General features: G+C 40.9%; 1 protein-coding gene across 19 annotated transcripts in view; it reads left to right on the top strand.

Moving 5' to 3' along the window:
- Nucleotides 1-17,518, top strand: part of ablim2 (actin binding LIM protein family, member 2) — an 80,210-nt gene extending 62,692 nt beyond the window's left edge. For 15 of the 19 annotated variants that reach the window (XM_035148199.2, XM_035148208.2, XM_035148200.2 and 12 more), the window contains 8 exons: nucleotides 2,264-2,317; nucleotides 5,822-5,859; nucleotides 6,070-6,178; nucleotides 6,259-6,317; nucleotides 8,588-8,648; nucleotides 10,414-10,421; nucleotides 10,541-10,621; nucleotides 15,426-17,518. In XM_035148199.2, coding sequence (XP_035004090.1) covers nucleotides 2,264-2,317; nucleotides 5,822-5,859; nucleotides 6,070-6,178; nucleotides 6,259-6,317; nucleotides 8,588-8,648; nucleotides 10,414-10,421; nucleotides 10,541-10,621; nucleotides 15,426-15,539 — 524 coding nt within the window. In that variant the 3' untranslated portion in view covers nucleotides 15,540-17,518. The remainder of the gene's footprint in view (nucleotides 1-2,263; nucleotides 2,318-5,821; nucleotides 5,860-6,069; nucleotides 6,179-6,258; nucleotides 6,318-8,587; nucleotides 8,649-10,413; nucleotides 10,422-10,540; nucleotides 10,622-15,425) is intronic. The other 4 variants (XM_035148204.2, XM_035148209.2, XM_035148218.2 and 1 more) reach the window with 1 other exon arrangement.
- Nucleotides 17,519-17,729: the final 211 nt, after the last annotated feature.

Raw genomic sequence — 17,729 nt, 5'->3', positions numbered from 1 at the left:
ACCGCCATTAGTGACGTACAAGTGGATTTCAAGGTAAGCTACGAATATCCGAAATTACTGGCTTTGTTACTGCTACTACCACTGATACCAAGGTTGGTTTACAAACTAATACTTCTACACTGTTCCACGGACGTCCTGTGGTTGAAAGTTCAAATTCTGTTGTACCTCTGATCCACTCATTAGTGTTGCTACATGTGCCAACAACACTACACTTCTAGATCACTGCAGCAAGGTTAGAACTTCAACCACTGGAGATCAGCTCATTAAAAGTGTACAGCTGGTATTAAGCTACAGATTTTTGTTTACTTTTTTTAGATTTTCATTTTTCAGTCAATTGGAACTATGGTTATCCTGGTACACGCAGATACATATAAGAAGTCGTGGAACATTCTCCTTCATTTTTTGTGTAGAACTTGTTAGTCCTGCTGTCAGTAGACAAAACATAACATTGACAACATGTAGCAGTGTCAGTGTTTGTACTTCAGATCAAGAAAATCCTCTGTAGACCAGATCGTCCACAAGCACCCTCGAATTTGGACACAGCTCGTGAATAATCAAAAAATTCTTGGGGAAATAATTAAAAAACAATTATTTAATGAGTTAAACTTCTCACCAATAAATTCGTGGTGATGAGATAAACCGGTGGTAAACCTCTTTCATCCAGCAACGTCATCATCTGCCTGGTCAAGATCAAAAGCTGGGAATCTAAATGTAAATCCGACATTCCCACAAACTGAATTAATGTCCCAGTGAGGAAGAGCAGAGCAGAGAAATACTGTCTTGAGATATTTGGGCTGGAAGCGAATATTTTATAAGTTTGGGCAGATAGAAGGCATCTGTGAGATCACAGGCCCAACTCGCCACCAGAGAATGGATGAAAGAAAGCATGTTTTCTACTTTTTCCCCTTCATATTTGAAAAGGGAGTTCCTTGGAGCTAAATTCTCCATCATCTGGTTCTTTGATGGTAATACATTTGCACAAAGGATGTCAACACTATTCACACGATAATTTCTCACATTGTTGTGCATTTTATTTGTGCTGGTTTAATGCAAAAAGTCAGCCAAACGGGTGTTTATCCCACTTGGGAGAACATTTGACTCTCTGTACTCTACATGACTTGTATGACAGGTTTAGACTTCTGCCAAAAATGAAGTTCTATTATGAATGCCATCATTTCCCTGTTTGTATTAGTAGAGCTTGCATGAGGCCCAGCATCTTTACCTTGTACTTTGAAGAGTTGATTTCCTCCTTGGCTTAAGGATTGTACTCTGTATATCTCTATGACTTGTTCAATCCCACAAAGCCATTTCCTGTGTGACGCAGCTAAGATCTGGCACGAGATCTAATCCTGTACGATTAATGTTCTAATATGTTCGGATAGGAGTTGATGCTCAACAGTCTATCTTTTATCGCTTTTAAATCTCTCGCAGAGGAAAATCCATTTGATCCAACATATTGTTCCCATTCAACGTTACACTGTCAGTCATGCACAGGAAACAAAAAACCTCCCAAGTTGGAAGCAAGTTAAGTGGAAAAAACAGCCAAACGATTATCCACTTAATGGCTTTCATAGTCATCGTCCTTATTGCTTTTTTTATGGATAATGTTTCAGATGCTGGCAGGCACTGGAACAAGCCAGAGAAATGACCCATATGTGCTGTTTTATTGTGAGTCATGTTTCTGTCGCGGCTTAATGTGTGACAGTTGTTACTTAGCATCTCTGTTAGAGGCCTGTCTGGATCCTCTGATACTAAGATGGATTCGATTGGCCTCAGAGAAACATACTTTCTCCATTATCCTCCAGAGGCACTTCACCTAACAACGTACAGTTACAGTTTCGATTATTAATTTAGGTAAATGGTTTAATTTGAAATTCTAGAAAAGACCACTAATGCCTATAGACTCTCTGATGCATGGGGACCATGTGTGGTCTCTGATATTATTATTTGAATATCTTTGAATTGTTCTGTATCAAATAACCTCAGACTCCCCCCCTCTGACAAAGACCAATCCATTGATATATTTTAAATATATTGCATGAATAATTATTAAAAGTGGTGATTTTTCTGATGTGCAATAATACAAATGACAAATATGTTAAATCGAGCTCTTTTGCACCCTCCTTTTGCCTCTTCAAAATATCTCATCCCTCAATAACTGATAACTCATGCTTCTTTTTCTCCATTCTCTCTTCCTTTCTCTCCCTCCCTCCCATGTTGGCTTCTTCCATTTTCTTTCCTCTGCATCTGATCCCATCTTCAGAGACTATGGTCAAAGATAATATCTATAGAAAACCCCCCATCTACAAACAGCATGGTACAGTCGACTTCCTCTTTAACACTCCTCTGGTCTGGTCTCTGCACGATGTGTTGCACGTCGCCTGTCATTCATCTCGTCACCTGTTTATCCCAGTTCTCCTCCCTTTTTCTCTAAGGCTCATCCTCGTCTAGTAGACTCCACGGATCTACATGCATAGGGCTGGTGTAAGAGTGATCCACCCATTCCACGTTACAAAATCAACTCAATATATAAATGCACAATCTATCAAGATCAACCATTTAGATGGGGGGGCAATGTGATTAGAAAACAGATGAAACAACCTTTGAATTTTGCCTCCTGGAGGTTTTGAAGAAAGAAATCCATGATGGTACCTAAGACCCTGTTTTGTACGACAAAGTATTAGTGCCATATTGAAGAAAAAAAAACATCTTTCAACATTAGAGTCATAATATTACGAGAATAAAGTCATAATTGAGAAAAAGTCATAATATTACGTACAATTTAATTCACAATTTAATGAGAATTGAGAAAAATCCTTTTTAGTAAATAAGTAGCAAGGAGAAGACGTGTTATCTGGAGATAGGCAGTCTGATATTTCACCTCTAAAATGACACCCAGCCTAAAATCTGTTGTAAATTACGACTTTATTTGGATAAATTTACAACTTTTTTCTCGTAAAATTACAAGAATAAACAACATTTATATGACTTAATTTTTATAATTACAATGACATTTTTTTACCCAAGGTGTCTCTAATACCACAGGTAGCAACGCTCCAAATAACTGAGACTGTTCAGACCATATGAGGAATTGTGCCAAATATCACTGAAGGGTCAGATTTGGTGCAGGCTTGTTAGTCCAAAAAAGTCTGTTTGAATGATACAACTAAATTTAAATGTGCTCCAGACACAGAAACACAACACAATCCGTCCAGTGTCCTTAGGAATTAACAGTCATCCCGTGCATACTATTTGTGTCCTTTAAAAGTAAGTAAGGGTGTAGCACATTCAACTTTCATGATGGAGACTGCTATTTGTGTTCCATTAGAATTAAACATTTTATCCTGTAACCACAAACTTCCCTGAATTTAAATTGTCCAAAGGCACCAATATGCTTCAAATGAAGTGCTTGTTGGGTCATCAAACGACACATGATACCCCCTCCTGCACACATTTGCAATACCAGACCTGGGGGGACCACCCAACAATTTCTGTAATCTCAGAAACAGACAATCCCACAAACAGTCTTACTTTATGCAGATCAGTAAAGGTAAGAATGTAAGAGTTTAGTTTAGTTTTGGACACTTTTCTACTGTCAGGGTAAACAAGTTCCAAGATATGATGATAACACCTTGCTCTCCCAGTTTCTCTCAGCTGAAACAGAGAGTCCCCCTGTATCTTTTATCTGATCAGTGTCATACTTAAACAAATTAGAAAGATTTGAAGCCAAAAAGTCTGCTGTGCCGCTCACTACAGGTTGAAATATTTAAAATACCCTAAAAGGTGATTTCACAGGAGGTTTCACACATTGGGGTTCAAATGCAAGACATCACCTGTGACAAAGCTGATTGGGATGTACGCCACACACTGAACATGATGTTAAATGCTATTCAACCCCTAGGGGGCAGTGCAGCAGCAGTTGTCGATATTAAAATCCGCTACAGGGAAGTGAAAGTTCGTGGCTCGGGGTCTAGAGGTAACATCATGTTGAGGAGACTGACGTTGATATTACAAATGAATTGGGTTTCACCCGTAATATAAACGTTGCCCTAGTTTTCACTGTTAATTTGGACATTGCAACACAGTTACACACTGATTATCCAACTCATTTGGGACTGAAGCTGATTGTCAGTGGGGCCCTTGGGTGTTAATTTGCTCAACCTCGTTCTTGCATGTCTGCATTCATCTCACCAGCTCATTTGTTGTTTTAAGTGGTGATGCTGTGACTGTGTGTTCACTGTGAACAGTCGGGTATGTGAATCACTTTGTATGGTGGCATTAGTGTTGTACCAATCACCGATTCAATCACTGTGTCTCACCCCTAACCATTGTTTGTGTGTCTCAATTATGGTGTATGTGTTTTTTTTAACTACAGTTCCCTTCTAGCTATATGTGCACATCACGCAGAGCACACACACTGTAGGAGTCCGAGAAGCCTGTTTGCACCTCCATCACAAAAGGAGATATTCACCTTGATCAAAAATGACGTGTACATCAGCTGCATATGGCATAGTCCTACAGATTTATGAGCTGAGTGTCTGCGTCTTGATTATATTCATTGAGGCAGACGTGAAGTCAATGACAAGGCCTTTGACATCAGACAAGAAAATCTATACCTCCATTCTGTCAAAGATTTCTGTAAAATGGCTGTGTAAAGTGACAATACGTTTAGGCTATGTATACTCTGAGGGAATTTGGCCTATTGCTCATGTTATCTGATACAAGAGTTGTCATTTAAGTTACTTGAAAACCTTTGTCTAGTGTAGTACCAGTGGTTAAGTACGCAGTCTATTAAGCAGTCGTATGTGTTTGGCATACACTTAGAGAAAGGAAATGCAGTAATGTGTGAGCACAGATGACTAAATGACAGTTACCTCATTTCTGCCCTTGGGTTATTATTACATGCACATAAATTACCATAACATACTTGACATAAACAATAGCTTAGACATATTAATAACCCCAACCCTATATACTGTAGAGGGATTGGGGTCCGAAACAAAAATGCATTAAATCCTCGACATTGTAAAAACACACAGTCTTCATTTTAGACTGTTTTAGGCTATGTGACTGATAGCAGGTAGCCTTAAATTGTTTGTGAGCTGCTGGCTCTTGGGTTTAATGCCGTTGTTTGTATCCCTGACATTAAACCACAATTAAGTAGAGTGAGGAGTTGAACATTTTAATTGTGTACATGATTTATTGATATCGCAGGACATTTAATTGATTGCGCCACTAAGCATGCACAGCATAGCACAGACTAGACTCCATAGCAGAATGTGAAGAGCTACACGACATTTAACAAAAAGGATGAGAGTGGAAGTTGTGGGCAGATGGTGCGTTTATGTAAAAAAAAAAATGGAAACACAAAAAAATAAGGGTTTATCCTCAGGGGATCATGATTATTCACTGGAAATGTATTTGAAATTTGGTATTTGTCACTGCTTTTTACTTATTTATCATTATATGTTTGACTAGGCCCAGGTTTAAATATTTTTGCAGTCATGGGACCATGAACAACCTAAGCAAACTTTATCGTGATCATTGCTGTATCTGTTGACATTTTGCTCTGATGTCCAATGGGCCAAACTCCCAAAATGTAAACAAAAACATTGTTCAAACAAATGTTAGTGATTTCTATCCAACCCTGTTTTAAAGTAAACTTACACAGAGAGCTCCCTGTAGATGCCGTCTGCAACTGATGATGTCACAGGGATGGTTTACACTGTGTAGAGTGCGTAGAGAAGTGGAGTGGAGCTGAGGGGCAGATGATCTCCAGCACGTTAACTGTGACACCCTGTAACATGTGACTGTTTTACAGCTTCTAGAACATCCTGGCAGGATGGGGAGGATGGCAAGGTGGGTCCGTGTGAATGCGTGTCCTTATCCGTCTGTCCATATCTGTCTCCTTTCAAGTCATTTTCTCAAACTTTACAAATGCTGTACATCCATTTACTAATTCACTAACTCACACTTTGCCATCACCCATCACTTCTTTTCCATCTTTCTGTCTCTCTCTCTCTCTCTCTCTCTCTCTCTCTCTCTCTGGATCTCTCTCGCTCCCTGTAGAGGACCAGCTGGATGATCCTGAAGAGTGAGGGTGATGGACACATGGGTCCAGAAGACCTGGACCCCAGCAAGTCCACCTGCAGCCTGCCCACTGACACCTCCCAGCCAAGTGAGTAGCCAATCACAAGCTCAGCCTGGCGTGGCCGATATGATACTGAACAGTATAAACAGAGATTTGTTTCTTTACAGATTTCCCCTACAATAAGTCTGCATCTTTACCCGGATATGGAAGGAACGGCATCTACAAGGTGAGCTACCTATTTGGTGAAGCAAGGACAATGCATCTCTGGAAGTGAACAGTAACCAGTGAAATCAGTGAGAGATTTCAAACAGTGTATGGATATATTGCAGACCATGAAAAATATCCAACACGTCAAAAAATTTTACAAATAATATAAGAAAATGATTTCTGACAGAAAATTAGATCAAAGATTTGCTGGAAAAGGTGAAGTTGTAATCAAGCCAACAAGTTACCTGAACTTGACCATTTTATATGGAGGTAAAACCTAAAGAGAGCAGTTAACAACTACGGTAAGCTTGTTGGGTCAAACCTGAACCAGAACCGGGTTTGACTTTGAGGGATGTTTACAATGGACAGTTATGGTTAATAATTTTACTGTTCAAATTTGACCTGATTCTAATTGTAACTTAAACTCTTGACTGTCCCACCTGGCACAAAGAAATCTATTTTTCAAGCTAACATCACACAAAAACATATGTGGAGTCTACTTGTCGACAAACCAAGTGCACCTGGAGATTAGAGGACCTTTAATCCTGCTCTCAGGTTTTCGCTGCTTCAAATCTGGCTCAGGTGTTGGGGGGGATCTAACAGCTTTTGCCTTTCGTACCACTGGGTGGTGCTGTTTCTTTTCTAACCTTGCAGTGTCACAGTACTCAAAGAAAACTCCATCCTTACATCAAGATTTGTATCAAATCAGCACCTCCACATTACCACCCACTCTCTGCTATCAACACTGGAGTCCTCGGTGTAGCATTCAAGAACGGTTTAAAAGTTTCCCTCTGTTGTTAGAAATCAACGTCCCCTCGAGCCCCTCTCTCACAGCTTTGGTATCAGATTACACAGAGGTCAATCTGTACCACTCACTCCACACAGGCAGGGCCCAGTTTATTATGAGGACGTTGGGGATATTTAGTCTATCATCCCCTGGTGTGATATTGCTGCTCTCCCACTGTGATTGTTGATGGATCGTAGACAGGCAGACAAAACAGAACCGAGGAGGAAATGAAAGCTCGGGAGCCGCGACGGATTCATGGCCCAAAGTATTCTTCATTATTTTTCACTTGCTGACATTACTGCTTAGTGTCGTTGACATGGTGGATTTAGTGTGTTGGAAGTAGATTTTTCTTCTATTTAATAAGTACACTATGTACTACTATCCTGATGTTACAATGATAAGCATTTTCTGTAATTACACACTCCTACACAATGAAATTGTGTTCAGTCTCCATTCATATTTGAAGAGAAATTGAATTGCACTTACTTTTTTCTGCTACAGCAAACGCACAATAATTATAAATTACAGCCGTGTTAGCAGCTTTGTGGTGCAGAGTGGTGCTTTGAGCTAAATGCTATCGTCAACATGCCATAGTACTCACAGTGTCATCCTTAGACTGCAGATAAATATGGACGACGTGTCTCCACTTCCTCCCAGTATCCAGAAATGAAGCCAAATTATTTGTAGTGATCAAGGGATGGAACCTCTGTAGCGAGGTCCGGCCTTTACACGTGCTCGACCAATCGCATTAGTCTCAGCTGTCAATCGTGTTGTTTCACCAAATTTATACAGCATCAAATTAGTCATCAAAACCAAACTTACCAGAAACGCGAACACTTGAATAAACATCAGTGTGATTAAAACTACCTGATATGGTTTATCTCTGAAAAAGGTTTTCTAGCAGGAGCATGTCTTGTGTCACACTTTGGACTTTTTGAATGAACTACGGGAAACGCTAAGCTGATGTTACATTGCAGGCAAAAACCTACACTACATATGTAAAGATTGAATGATTTAGATGCTAAATGGTGTGAGTCATTACTGTGTAACACCACTGCTGACAAAACATCTTCCATAGCTTCTACTGCTACAGTTAGCAGTGAACTTTGTTTAAATTGTATCTGGATGCCCCTAATCAAAGACAGCAGCAGCCCACACACTTAGCGACTAAAGGAGAAAATGGGATTTTAGTTGGCCTCCTTGACTAAAAGTTCAAAGCTGTTGTCAATAACTCTTTTGAAGTTTTTTTTTAATAGTCACCCTCGATTAGCTCTATAAGTGGCCAAACAAAGGTTGTTCTCACGTGATTGCCTCCCTCTCCCCTTAGCTGCCTTTAAGTCGCTCCAAACTGATGTCAGCTCGCCATCATCAATGCATCACACTCACTTCATAATGGTCACCATGAAAGAATGTGTGCAAATCAAGGGCAGAGGCGGTGGCTGAAAGGCCTCAGATCGACCCTAGACCCTGTGATAAAGACCAGCCATGTTCTCTCCCTGCAGGCTGCTGAGATGGTGGAGGATGAAGTGGACCCGGACTCCCACAGCTGGGGAGGCATGAGAGGTAAGACTGAAAATCTACTTTAAGCCATATATCTTCAGCTCTTCTTTGCTCTGGCTAATGTTCTTGGTTTACAGGCTTTTTTTTTTTAGTGCTGTAGTGTTCAATTTCACATTTCATGTTTCAGAGTCATATTGGGTTAACAGTGTATGCCTTGTAGCCCTTTTATTTGATAATGAATTGATTTTAAACATAAGGCAACCTGGGGCAAACAGCTGAAACCACTCAACCCTGACTGCAAAAGGCTGCAGCCATATGTTGAATATGATTGAAGTTTAGTCCAATCTATAATATTATGTCAAGTTGTTCATTTCTATGCCCTAAAATTAGATGCTCCTGTATAAGACACATAAACAGTGATGTATTCAACTGTCAGTTGGAACAAAAAAGGAAATTGCAATTCACGTTTTGCAGGTCAAATATTATTACAATTATTTGTTCCGAATCTAGACAATTAAGCAATGATGAAGGAAGTTGCAGTCCAAGTGTGAAGACTTAAAATAAAATTGAACTCACCATTTAAACTACAGCCAGAGAATTGTAAAGTTTCTATTTCTGGAAGTATTTTTCCATCCAAATACCAATTTGATACCAGTTTCACTTCAGACCGCATCATTGCATAGAGATTGCACTGATAATAAAGTTAAACGGCGTTTATCTGGAAAACTAATTCAGGGAAAACATCAGCACTATATGGCAGCCCGTGACCATAAAATAAACCTCGGCAGTTTGGAAAACCCTAGTACAACCCTCTGATGTTTTAGATCTTATTTTGAAGTCAGAGGCTAGGCTGTTGTGATTGATCTTGACCACCATGACCTGTGGAGTACCCCAGGGTCTCATTCTAGGTCCCCTACAGTGTTATTCAATTTGTTGTGTTCCCTCTGGGCTCAATCTAAGAAGACAATACGGCTTCACCATTGTGACTGGGAAACAAGCATCATAGTTGCTTAATTCAAATTCAGATTTAAACTGTTTTGTCTTTAGCTTCCTCTTATCATTTCAAATGCAACCTGCAGAAGTTAACTTCTCCTGTCTGGTTTCCATTTGCAGTCATTTTACTTTTAAATGAAAGAACCAGAAATCTAAGCTTCAGACGTGCTCACATGTGACATCTGTCTATGCAGAAAATCAACAGGATTTCTCAAACCCTGGGCTCTGAACAACCTGATCTCACTTTGCAGTCAAAATGAACTCTCTCTTCAGAAAATAGCATCAGCTACAATCTTGATGTATAAAAATGTGAAAAAGCCCCTATCATCTTTTCTCTGAAAGCTGATCTGAGGTCAGTTTATAATCCCTGACCATGAATGCAGAGCCCTGCCGCTCTGGCTCCAGATCAGTGGCAGGAGGTTACAGGGTAGATAGGTGACGTCATTTTTCCAGCTGCAGAATTATTGCTGTGTGTTTACAAGTGTGTGTTCGTACAGTCCTGGCTGTATCTGAGGCTGTAGTGAAGAGGGAGTTGACAGGATGCCAAGATCATTATTGTGTGTGTGTGTGTGTGTGTGTGTGTGTGTGTGTGTGTGTGTGTGTGTGTGTGTGTGTGTGTGTGTGTGTGTGTGTGTGTGTGTGTGTGTGTGTGTGTTTGTGTGTGCGCCTACTTTTGACGCCTTTGAAACCCAATATTATTGAGAGGATTTGGGTCCAGAGTCAGGCTCTATTATGGTAGTTTTCATAATAGGTCTACAATTCAAATAAAAACTCATTGTTCCACCAGATTAATTCTCTGTTTTCTCTCTCTCTCTCTCTCTCTGTTCCCTTGCAGAGTACAAGGTAAGACTTTGTTTATACTTAACAAATATACCTTAATATTCTTGGCATCTGCTTTGGACACTGGATTAAAATCGTATCCTTCAGTAAATCTCCCACAATGCTTACTTTGTGTGTGCCAGGTCTACCCTTATGAAATCCTGGCAGTGACGCATAGAGTGAAAGTGAAGCTTCCCAGAGATGTAGATCGCACCAGACTGGAGGTGAGCTCTAATCTTCCTCTCCCTGCTCTGTCATTTCCCCTCCTCTAACCACAGCTCATTGAGAAGCCCGAGAGAACCTGACACTGTGGCCAGTTGAGCCATTTGGGACAAATGTAACAGCCAAAGCTTAAAGTCGTGCCAGCTCCAATTTTTGTAAAGGTAGATAAATGCTAACAAGTGTTCAGCTTTTCTTTCATATACTTTCAATATTTGGAGGGAAGTGTGTTCTCTGGTCGTCTGATCTCTGACTTTACTCAACGACTTCACAGATAAGCGTCTTGAAATATGAAATAACAACACAAAACAAGCGGAGCGGTGCAGAGAAAGTTGACGACTAAGCATAGAAGTCGACCCCAAATGTCTGAGAGTCAGAGCAAAACATCAGTTTGTTAAACGCAAGCAATTTGGTGAAAGTCGATGCAAGCAGCTGTTTGCTCTTGCCACAGCACTAGCAGACCATTCTGTTACAATACCAATCAAAACACCACTCCAGCGAAGCGAGATGCTGCAGCATTAAATTATTTTGTAGACCACAGTGGTCTCCCTACTTTTTGTCCGAGGTGGGAAGTAACGAAGTACAAATAATTCGCTACTGTACTTAAGTCGATTTTTCAGGTATCTGAACTTTACTTGAGTATTTATTTCCCTGACGACTTTTTACTTTCACTCCCTACATCTGAACACAAATATCTGTACTTTCTACTCCTTACATTCTCAAAACTGGCTCGTTGCTTGAGCAGCGGAGGTTGGCGCACCTCTCGCTTGCCCCCTGCCTCGGGAGATCCAAAAATCCAGTGGGGAGACTGAAACTATATATACCTGTGTCCACATACATTTGGCCACATTGTTTTGTTTGCTTTAAGAAAAAATCTTTGAAGTTGAAGCTGTGAAATGCAACATCAATTCAGTGAACTGTGAGATTGCATTGAGAAATGTGAGTATAATTGGTGGTAGCATTATTTCTTCCACCCTGGGTCACAGCAAGTTTAGCCCACAAGCATGTCTTATAATAAAAAATTAAGCATAATTGGACTTAATGTCGCAAAATAACTGATTTCCTGCTGCTGTTATTTCAACACTACCCATTTAAAGATTCCGAACTTTCATTAACTTTGTGCAGTGGAAAACAGGAAATGTTTAAGGCTCAAAATAACCTATTAAAAAACAAAAAAAAACAAATTTGTGGTCCTTTTGCACTCAGAAGAAGTTTCATGAACCTTTTTTCCCCCAAAACAACCTTTTAAAAATATTTAAACCTTCAGTAACCCGAAGAGAACTCTGTGAGCCTTCGGCTTAATTGGATATATTCTCCCAAGAGGAGTCGGACCATCGGAGTAGGGATTTGACACCGACTCAAGATGTCCGTCTGTGGTTGGGAACATTAGTTTGAAGTCGTACTGTCATTAGTGTGAATGCGCGTATGTTGGACAGAAATACCCCAACCTCTCTGTTACCCATCACTTTTCCTGATCCTTGACCCCAAACTGCTGCTGGTTTACCCAAAGTAATCAGCAGCTACAGTCAAAACTCAAACCAAGAGCCAAGATGGACACAGTTTCCCATGAGGTAATGCAAGCAAATACGATGTTTTGACCTGCGACTAACTGTGTGTGTGTGTTTATGAGAGGAGTTTGTAGTTAAGCATCAGCCAGCGAGGTTTTTATGTGCTGAGAGTGAGATGAGGAGATTGATATCTCATATCTCCATGTTACAGGGCTGGAGTCAGGACATGGTTAGCCTAGCATGAAGACTAGAAATCTTTATTACCTGAGAGGGTAGTGTTTTCATTGCCATTTGTCTGTTTGTCTGTAGGACTGCACAAAAACTACTTAGTCAATATCCTTGAAACGTAGTGGAAGGGTAGGGGATGGGCTAAGCAAGAACCCATTCGATTTTGGAGTGGATCTGGATAAAAGGCATATTCAGGGAACTGATTAGGGTTGCGCGATGTGTTAAAGTTGTCCAATCAGCCATCAGCAGATGCAACCAGCAAGCTGAAGGTCTTATGTGTTCCTGGCAAACGTGTAGCGCGGCAAAAGATTCCAACACGACAAATCTCCCCACTCTTTATACTGATAATCATCACTGTCATTTGTGTTCAAGAGGACCAAATTGTTTGTAGCCCAGTATTGAGCAGTGTTTTCTTGACACCAGCACTTAGACAGTGTTTTTATTGGAGCTCGGACAGAAAAATGCTGCTATATAAAACACTTGTTTATGGGATGTGTGGCCCAATCCTTGCTTATGGTCTGAATAAGCTGCGTAAGCTGTAGAATGTTAGAACTGCAGATTTCATCCTGGGGGAAGAAACTATGGCCAAGGAGCTAAAACTATATCCAGATCTCTGCAGCTGACATGCAAGTTCCAAGGTTCAGTCTTCATGGATGTATGTTGGGAAATGGTAATGTTCTTTAAGCTAGTTTTACATGCAGTATGTGTGCCGTTGTTGGCTGAAACCACACTAAATAACTCAAGTGCTACTGTTCAGGTCCAGTCATTGGATCCAAACTCCTGCATGTTGCACATCTGGCCATTCCCTGTAGTCAGTGATGTCACAGCAGGTGATTTACTACTGACAACAAACTAAGAAAGCAGAATCTGGGACATCCCTGATTGGTGTGTTTCTCCAGATGTGTCACAGTGTTGAGGCTCTGGAGGAAGAACGGTATTGTTGATCTACCCTTTGAAGAACTGAGGTAGAAAGTTACATCTTCCAATGAAAATGATCAAATTGGTGATAATAGAGATTCTACTCTCTCAATGTACTCATCATGATTCATGTCCCGACAGCATGAAAAGAAAAGGGTGTGGATGTTTTTGCTTCTGGGTGAAAACCGACCCCTCCCTTTGCTGGCTGGTATGGCGACCAGGTGATTGGCGATCACGCAGCAGCCGCCTGCCTCTAATTTACTTTCACTGTCATCGCCGAAAAACGCACGTTGGCTGAGCAGAGTGCAGCCAAAGTTTTACAATAAAGCAGCGTGTACTTTTTTTTTTGTTCTGGGTCTAAATCAGAACCACGCGTGTTTTCGTTCCATGCTATATTTCTGACGTTTACAGAGGAGGTGGTGAGTGTTCGCAGCGAGAGCCAAAGCTGGGGTTTGGATGGCAGCTCAGTCTGGATCAACTTCAGACGCACAGAATTGAATTTGTTGTGTTAAACCTCAATACAGAAGGCAATGTAACGCTTGCTTATGTGGTGAGCACAAATACGGTTTTAGGGCTGCATCAAAGTCTTATATGTGAGTCCAGTGCGAGAGTATAAAGCTGCTACTGATTTGCCGAACAGCAGAGGGGGCCTGGAGGCAGAACTCATGTTGTTGGTTCAGGTAAAAGTTTTGACGAATTGGGCCAAAGAACAACGTGTTTTTCTGACTCCGTAGAACATCTGGTTCATCATGAAGCGTCAAGGCTACGTGCATTCTGCTGGTAGTGTATGAGTTACATTTAGCTGAAGCTTATGTGGTTTACAAAAGGTTTGCAATAAATTCTCCATTCAAGAGTTGTTGTTGAAACAGTTTCATTACATTGCACCATAGACTATAAAGTATATAAAGTTGGACGATATGACAGCTTCTAAAAGCTGAAGCCAAAGTGTCTTGATCGCACCCTAGTGGCTAGCTGCAGTATAGGTCATAATCCTGTCTCCTCTAGGTTAGTGGATGGGTTATGAGCCAATCTAACCAAAGAGATTAAGTCATTTTTTCTTAAAGATGGTTGCTGTCATTTTAGGTGTATCTTGTAACACTGATGTTTGTTAATTTTTCAGATGAGAGGTTTAAAAATGGGGTGAAACGTCATGGTTGACCGTTGAGACCGACTCGCAATTAGTCAAGCATGTGTGTCTATCACCAGTGATACCGCAGCTCCGTCCCTCAATAGCTACTGCGCAGACATTTAATTTCTGCACAGTGGGAGGAAGTGGGAGCAGGACCCTCCTGGACCCGTTCACGTTTGACCTCACACATTCAACTCACATGCTACTCACTGGCGTATTTTGTGTTTATGTGAGCCACGTTGATGTCATAGCTTGTTCGCTGTCAGCAGTGACAGTAATTTGAGGTGAAGGGGTCAAAGGGAGAGTCGCAGGCTTTCACAATAAAACAAATACCGAGCAATCATTTGATTCCACGCCAACTGGGCTCAGGTTCAGTTCATTGTTACACGTATCCATGAATTTATATAAATAAACCTGTTACACAACTAGTCTGTGGCTTATCCATTAGGTAACTGACCCAGTGCAGGTCTCTAATGTAAACTCAGACTCAAATGTAAACTCTGACTGATCCACCATGGAGACTTTCCTCTACCGCTATCATAGAAACTTGATGGTCATCATTGGCATTGACTCCTAGAGACTCAGAATCTTGGCTAAAGCAGCACTGAGGCCGTCTTGGAGGATTGGCGTGGAAAAGCACCTCACTATGATGCTTTACATTGGTTTTAACTTCAAGTGGTTTGCTTTTGAGCTGTTGATAACATTGCTGAACTTCTCCATGTATCATAGTGGTCTACTAAGTAAGCATATTTGAGGTTCGGATATTATGCATCTTTTTAAATGGAATGAGCTGCAATCTGTCCTTCAACTGCATTTCTGCATTCCACTTGGTGATTTTAAATCTTTGTTATCTCTATTGTCATGATTGTTTTAATCAATGCTTTGTTGTGTTGTATTTATTTGCTGATGTCTCCTGTTCTCAGGTCTTTCTGGAAAAAGAGATTATAAATCTTAATGGGACTGTCTGCTTGAATAAAGATTAAATAAATGAATACAAATATCTTCCTCTGTGTTTCTCCTCTCCAGAGACACCTTTCTCCGGAGGACTTCCGGCAGGTTTTCGGTATGACCCTGGATCAGTTCGACCGCCTGGCCCTGTGGAAGAAGAACGACCTCAAGAAGAGGGCGCGCCTTTTTTAGACAGACACACATGTAAAAAAAGAAAAGGAAAAAAAAAAACCGCCAAGCAACATCTCAACAGCCAACCGTCCTGTCTGGAAGGAAGCAGCAAAAGGAAAAAAACCCAACCCCATTTGAAATATCTATATATGCACCGCCATGATGCTCCGACTGTCCACCTGTAAAACCCCATGCCATCTGCCTGTGACGCCACGGAGAGGCTCGTCTTACATTGAGGCAGCGTCTATAGCTTTTTGTATGCGATGTGGTCTGAATGTTTGACTGACAGCCCCGCGGACGAGGACGAGGAGCTGCGTTTGCATGGCCTGTGTTGATGCTCCTCGCCTCCCATGTGGTTTCTGCATCCCCACCCCCACCCCCTCCTGGCGATCCCGATGCTTTCATACACCCTGGCAAAAATAACAGCTTTTTCTAATTCTTGTGCAGACCTTCCTCCAGGTTTCCGTGGTTCTGACTGTTTTATGTGCGCCTTCTTCTGACTCTGTCGGTCTTGACTTATCTCCCTGTTTTCATCTGGAGTTTTTCCTCCACAGCGAGTTTGTTTTCCCGATGTGAGGGTTTATCATCTTGTCTGTGTGTGTATCTTCTGCCTTCTCTCTCTCTCGCTGTCTCTCCATCATTTTAAGTTGTTATCCCTGCACTGACTGACTGTTACCTTGTCGAGCAAGTTCATTTCTACACCCTCGCCATCACTTCAGGACAATGAGGACTGACAGACTTGTGCACGCTCACTATTTGAGCATGTCAAGGCCAAAGACCGGGATAAGAAACAACTTTGGCTTCTCTTTCTGTTTTTATCTTATCATCAGCTTTTGTTTTTCAATTTCCCTTCATGTTGCATTCAGTCAGAGAAGTTGGGAAAGCCTGGTCGGGTAGTTTTGATATGTGTGCCCTGATCCGTTTGAATGCGGCCCCATATCTTACGTAAGCCTCTCGTAAATCAGCGCAGATAGCGAGAGCCAGGGCTGGAGCGGGGCCACAACATGGCAGTAAATCACAGATGGAAGGGGGCGGGAGTGAAAAGAGGAGGAGAAAACTACAGTATAGGAAGATTCAGGCGATACAAAGGTGTCAAACATGCAGCATCGCCAGAGTGGCATGCACTCACATAAAAGACAAAAAGAAATTATTTTTATAAGCTATTTTTGACTTCTGGAAAGGATCATGAGATACAGCTGAGAGAAATCATGATTTTGTTACAAGGAAACAAAAGACAAAAAAGAAAAAGGCCACGCTGACTTTGTTAAGCTTCACCGACCTGCAGCAGCACTTACGCAAAACAAGTGAGGTCTTGCTTGAATTAAAACTCAATATTATAACTGTGTTATATCTCCTCAGATAGAGAGCTAACTCTTTATATGTTTGTCGTTTGAAAGCATTGTTGCGTACAGTAAAAAAAACGCTACACATGTAGAAGCTGAAGTCTGTCGGCTTTGCTTGATTTTTCTGGACCATAAATCGATCGATTTGCCAACTGACATACTGTAAAATGTATGTGAACATGTACTGGACATATACCAGATATATTTGTCTGTATACAATCCATGGTGTATAACTCTTCAAGGCATGCATGAGGATGCGGAAAATGGGGGTTTTGTCCGCTGACCTCAGATTAGAAACGTGTGAAAACATTATCATCAATGTGGTTTGAGTGATTGATTATTTTCTGGTTAAACTACGTCAAATGAAATGCCTGGGTCAGTTGCTTACATTAGCTCGTGTTATAGGTATTTATTTAATTGCCATTTTTAAGGAAGGGATTTTATTTTTTAAACCGTAAGAGTGTAGTGTCGAATGAGTAGCATCACCGAGGAGAACGCTTTCGAAGAGAAACATATCAGATTATGAGTTTCATTTTAAAAGAGTGTCAAATCACATTTTATTTTGCTCCTGTAAGTAACACACTAACTTGTTGTCATAAAGCATCATGTCCTCTTTCTAATATTCATCTGCTATTAAAGTGCTTTATCCAAAAGTCACCCGTGGACTGGAGTGTCTGAGTTTGTTCAGTGATTGTCAAAAATCAACTAAACTGTGATATACATGGACAGTATATGAATTTGTGGATGTTTTTCAGGGACAATGTCCAACTTCAGCTTTGGTGTCGTAACTCACGATGTAACTTTAACCGAGCCTGGCTCCTAAACTTATATTCACATATGAATGACACATATAAAGATGCACAACAGC

The sequence above is a fragment of the Hippoglossus stenolepis genome, chromosome 23 (genome assembly GCF_022539355.2).
Source record: "Hippoglossus stenolepis isolate QCI-W04-F060 chromosome 23, HSTE1.2, whole genome shotgun sequence".
NCBI classification, from domain to species: Eukaryota; Metazoa; Chordata; class Actinopteri; order Pleuronectiformes; family Pleuronectidae; genus Hippoglossus; species Hippoglossus stenolepis.
The sequence above is the reverse complement of the archived record's forward strand: the minus strand, read 5'-3'. Positions and strand labels throughout refer to the sequence as shown.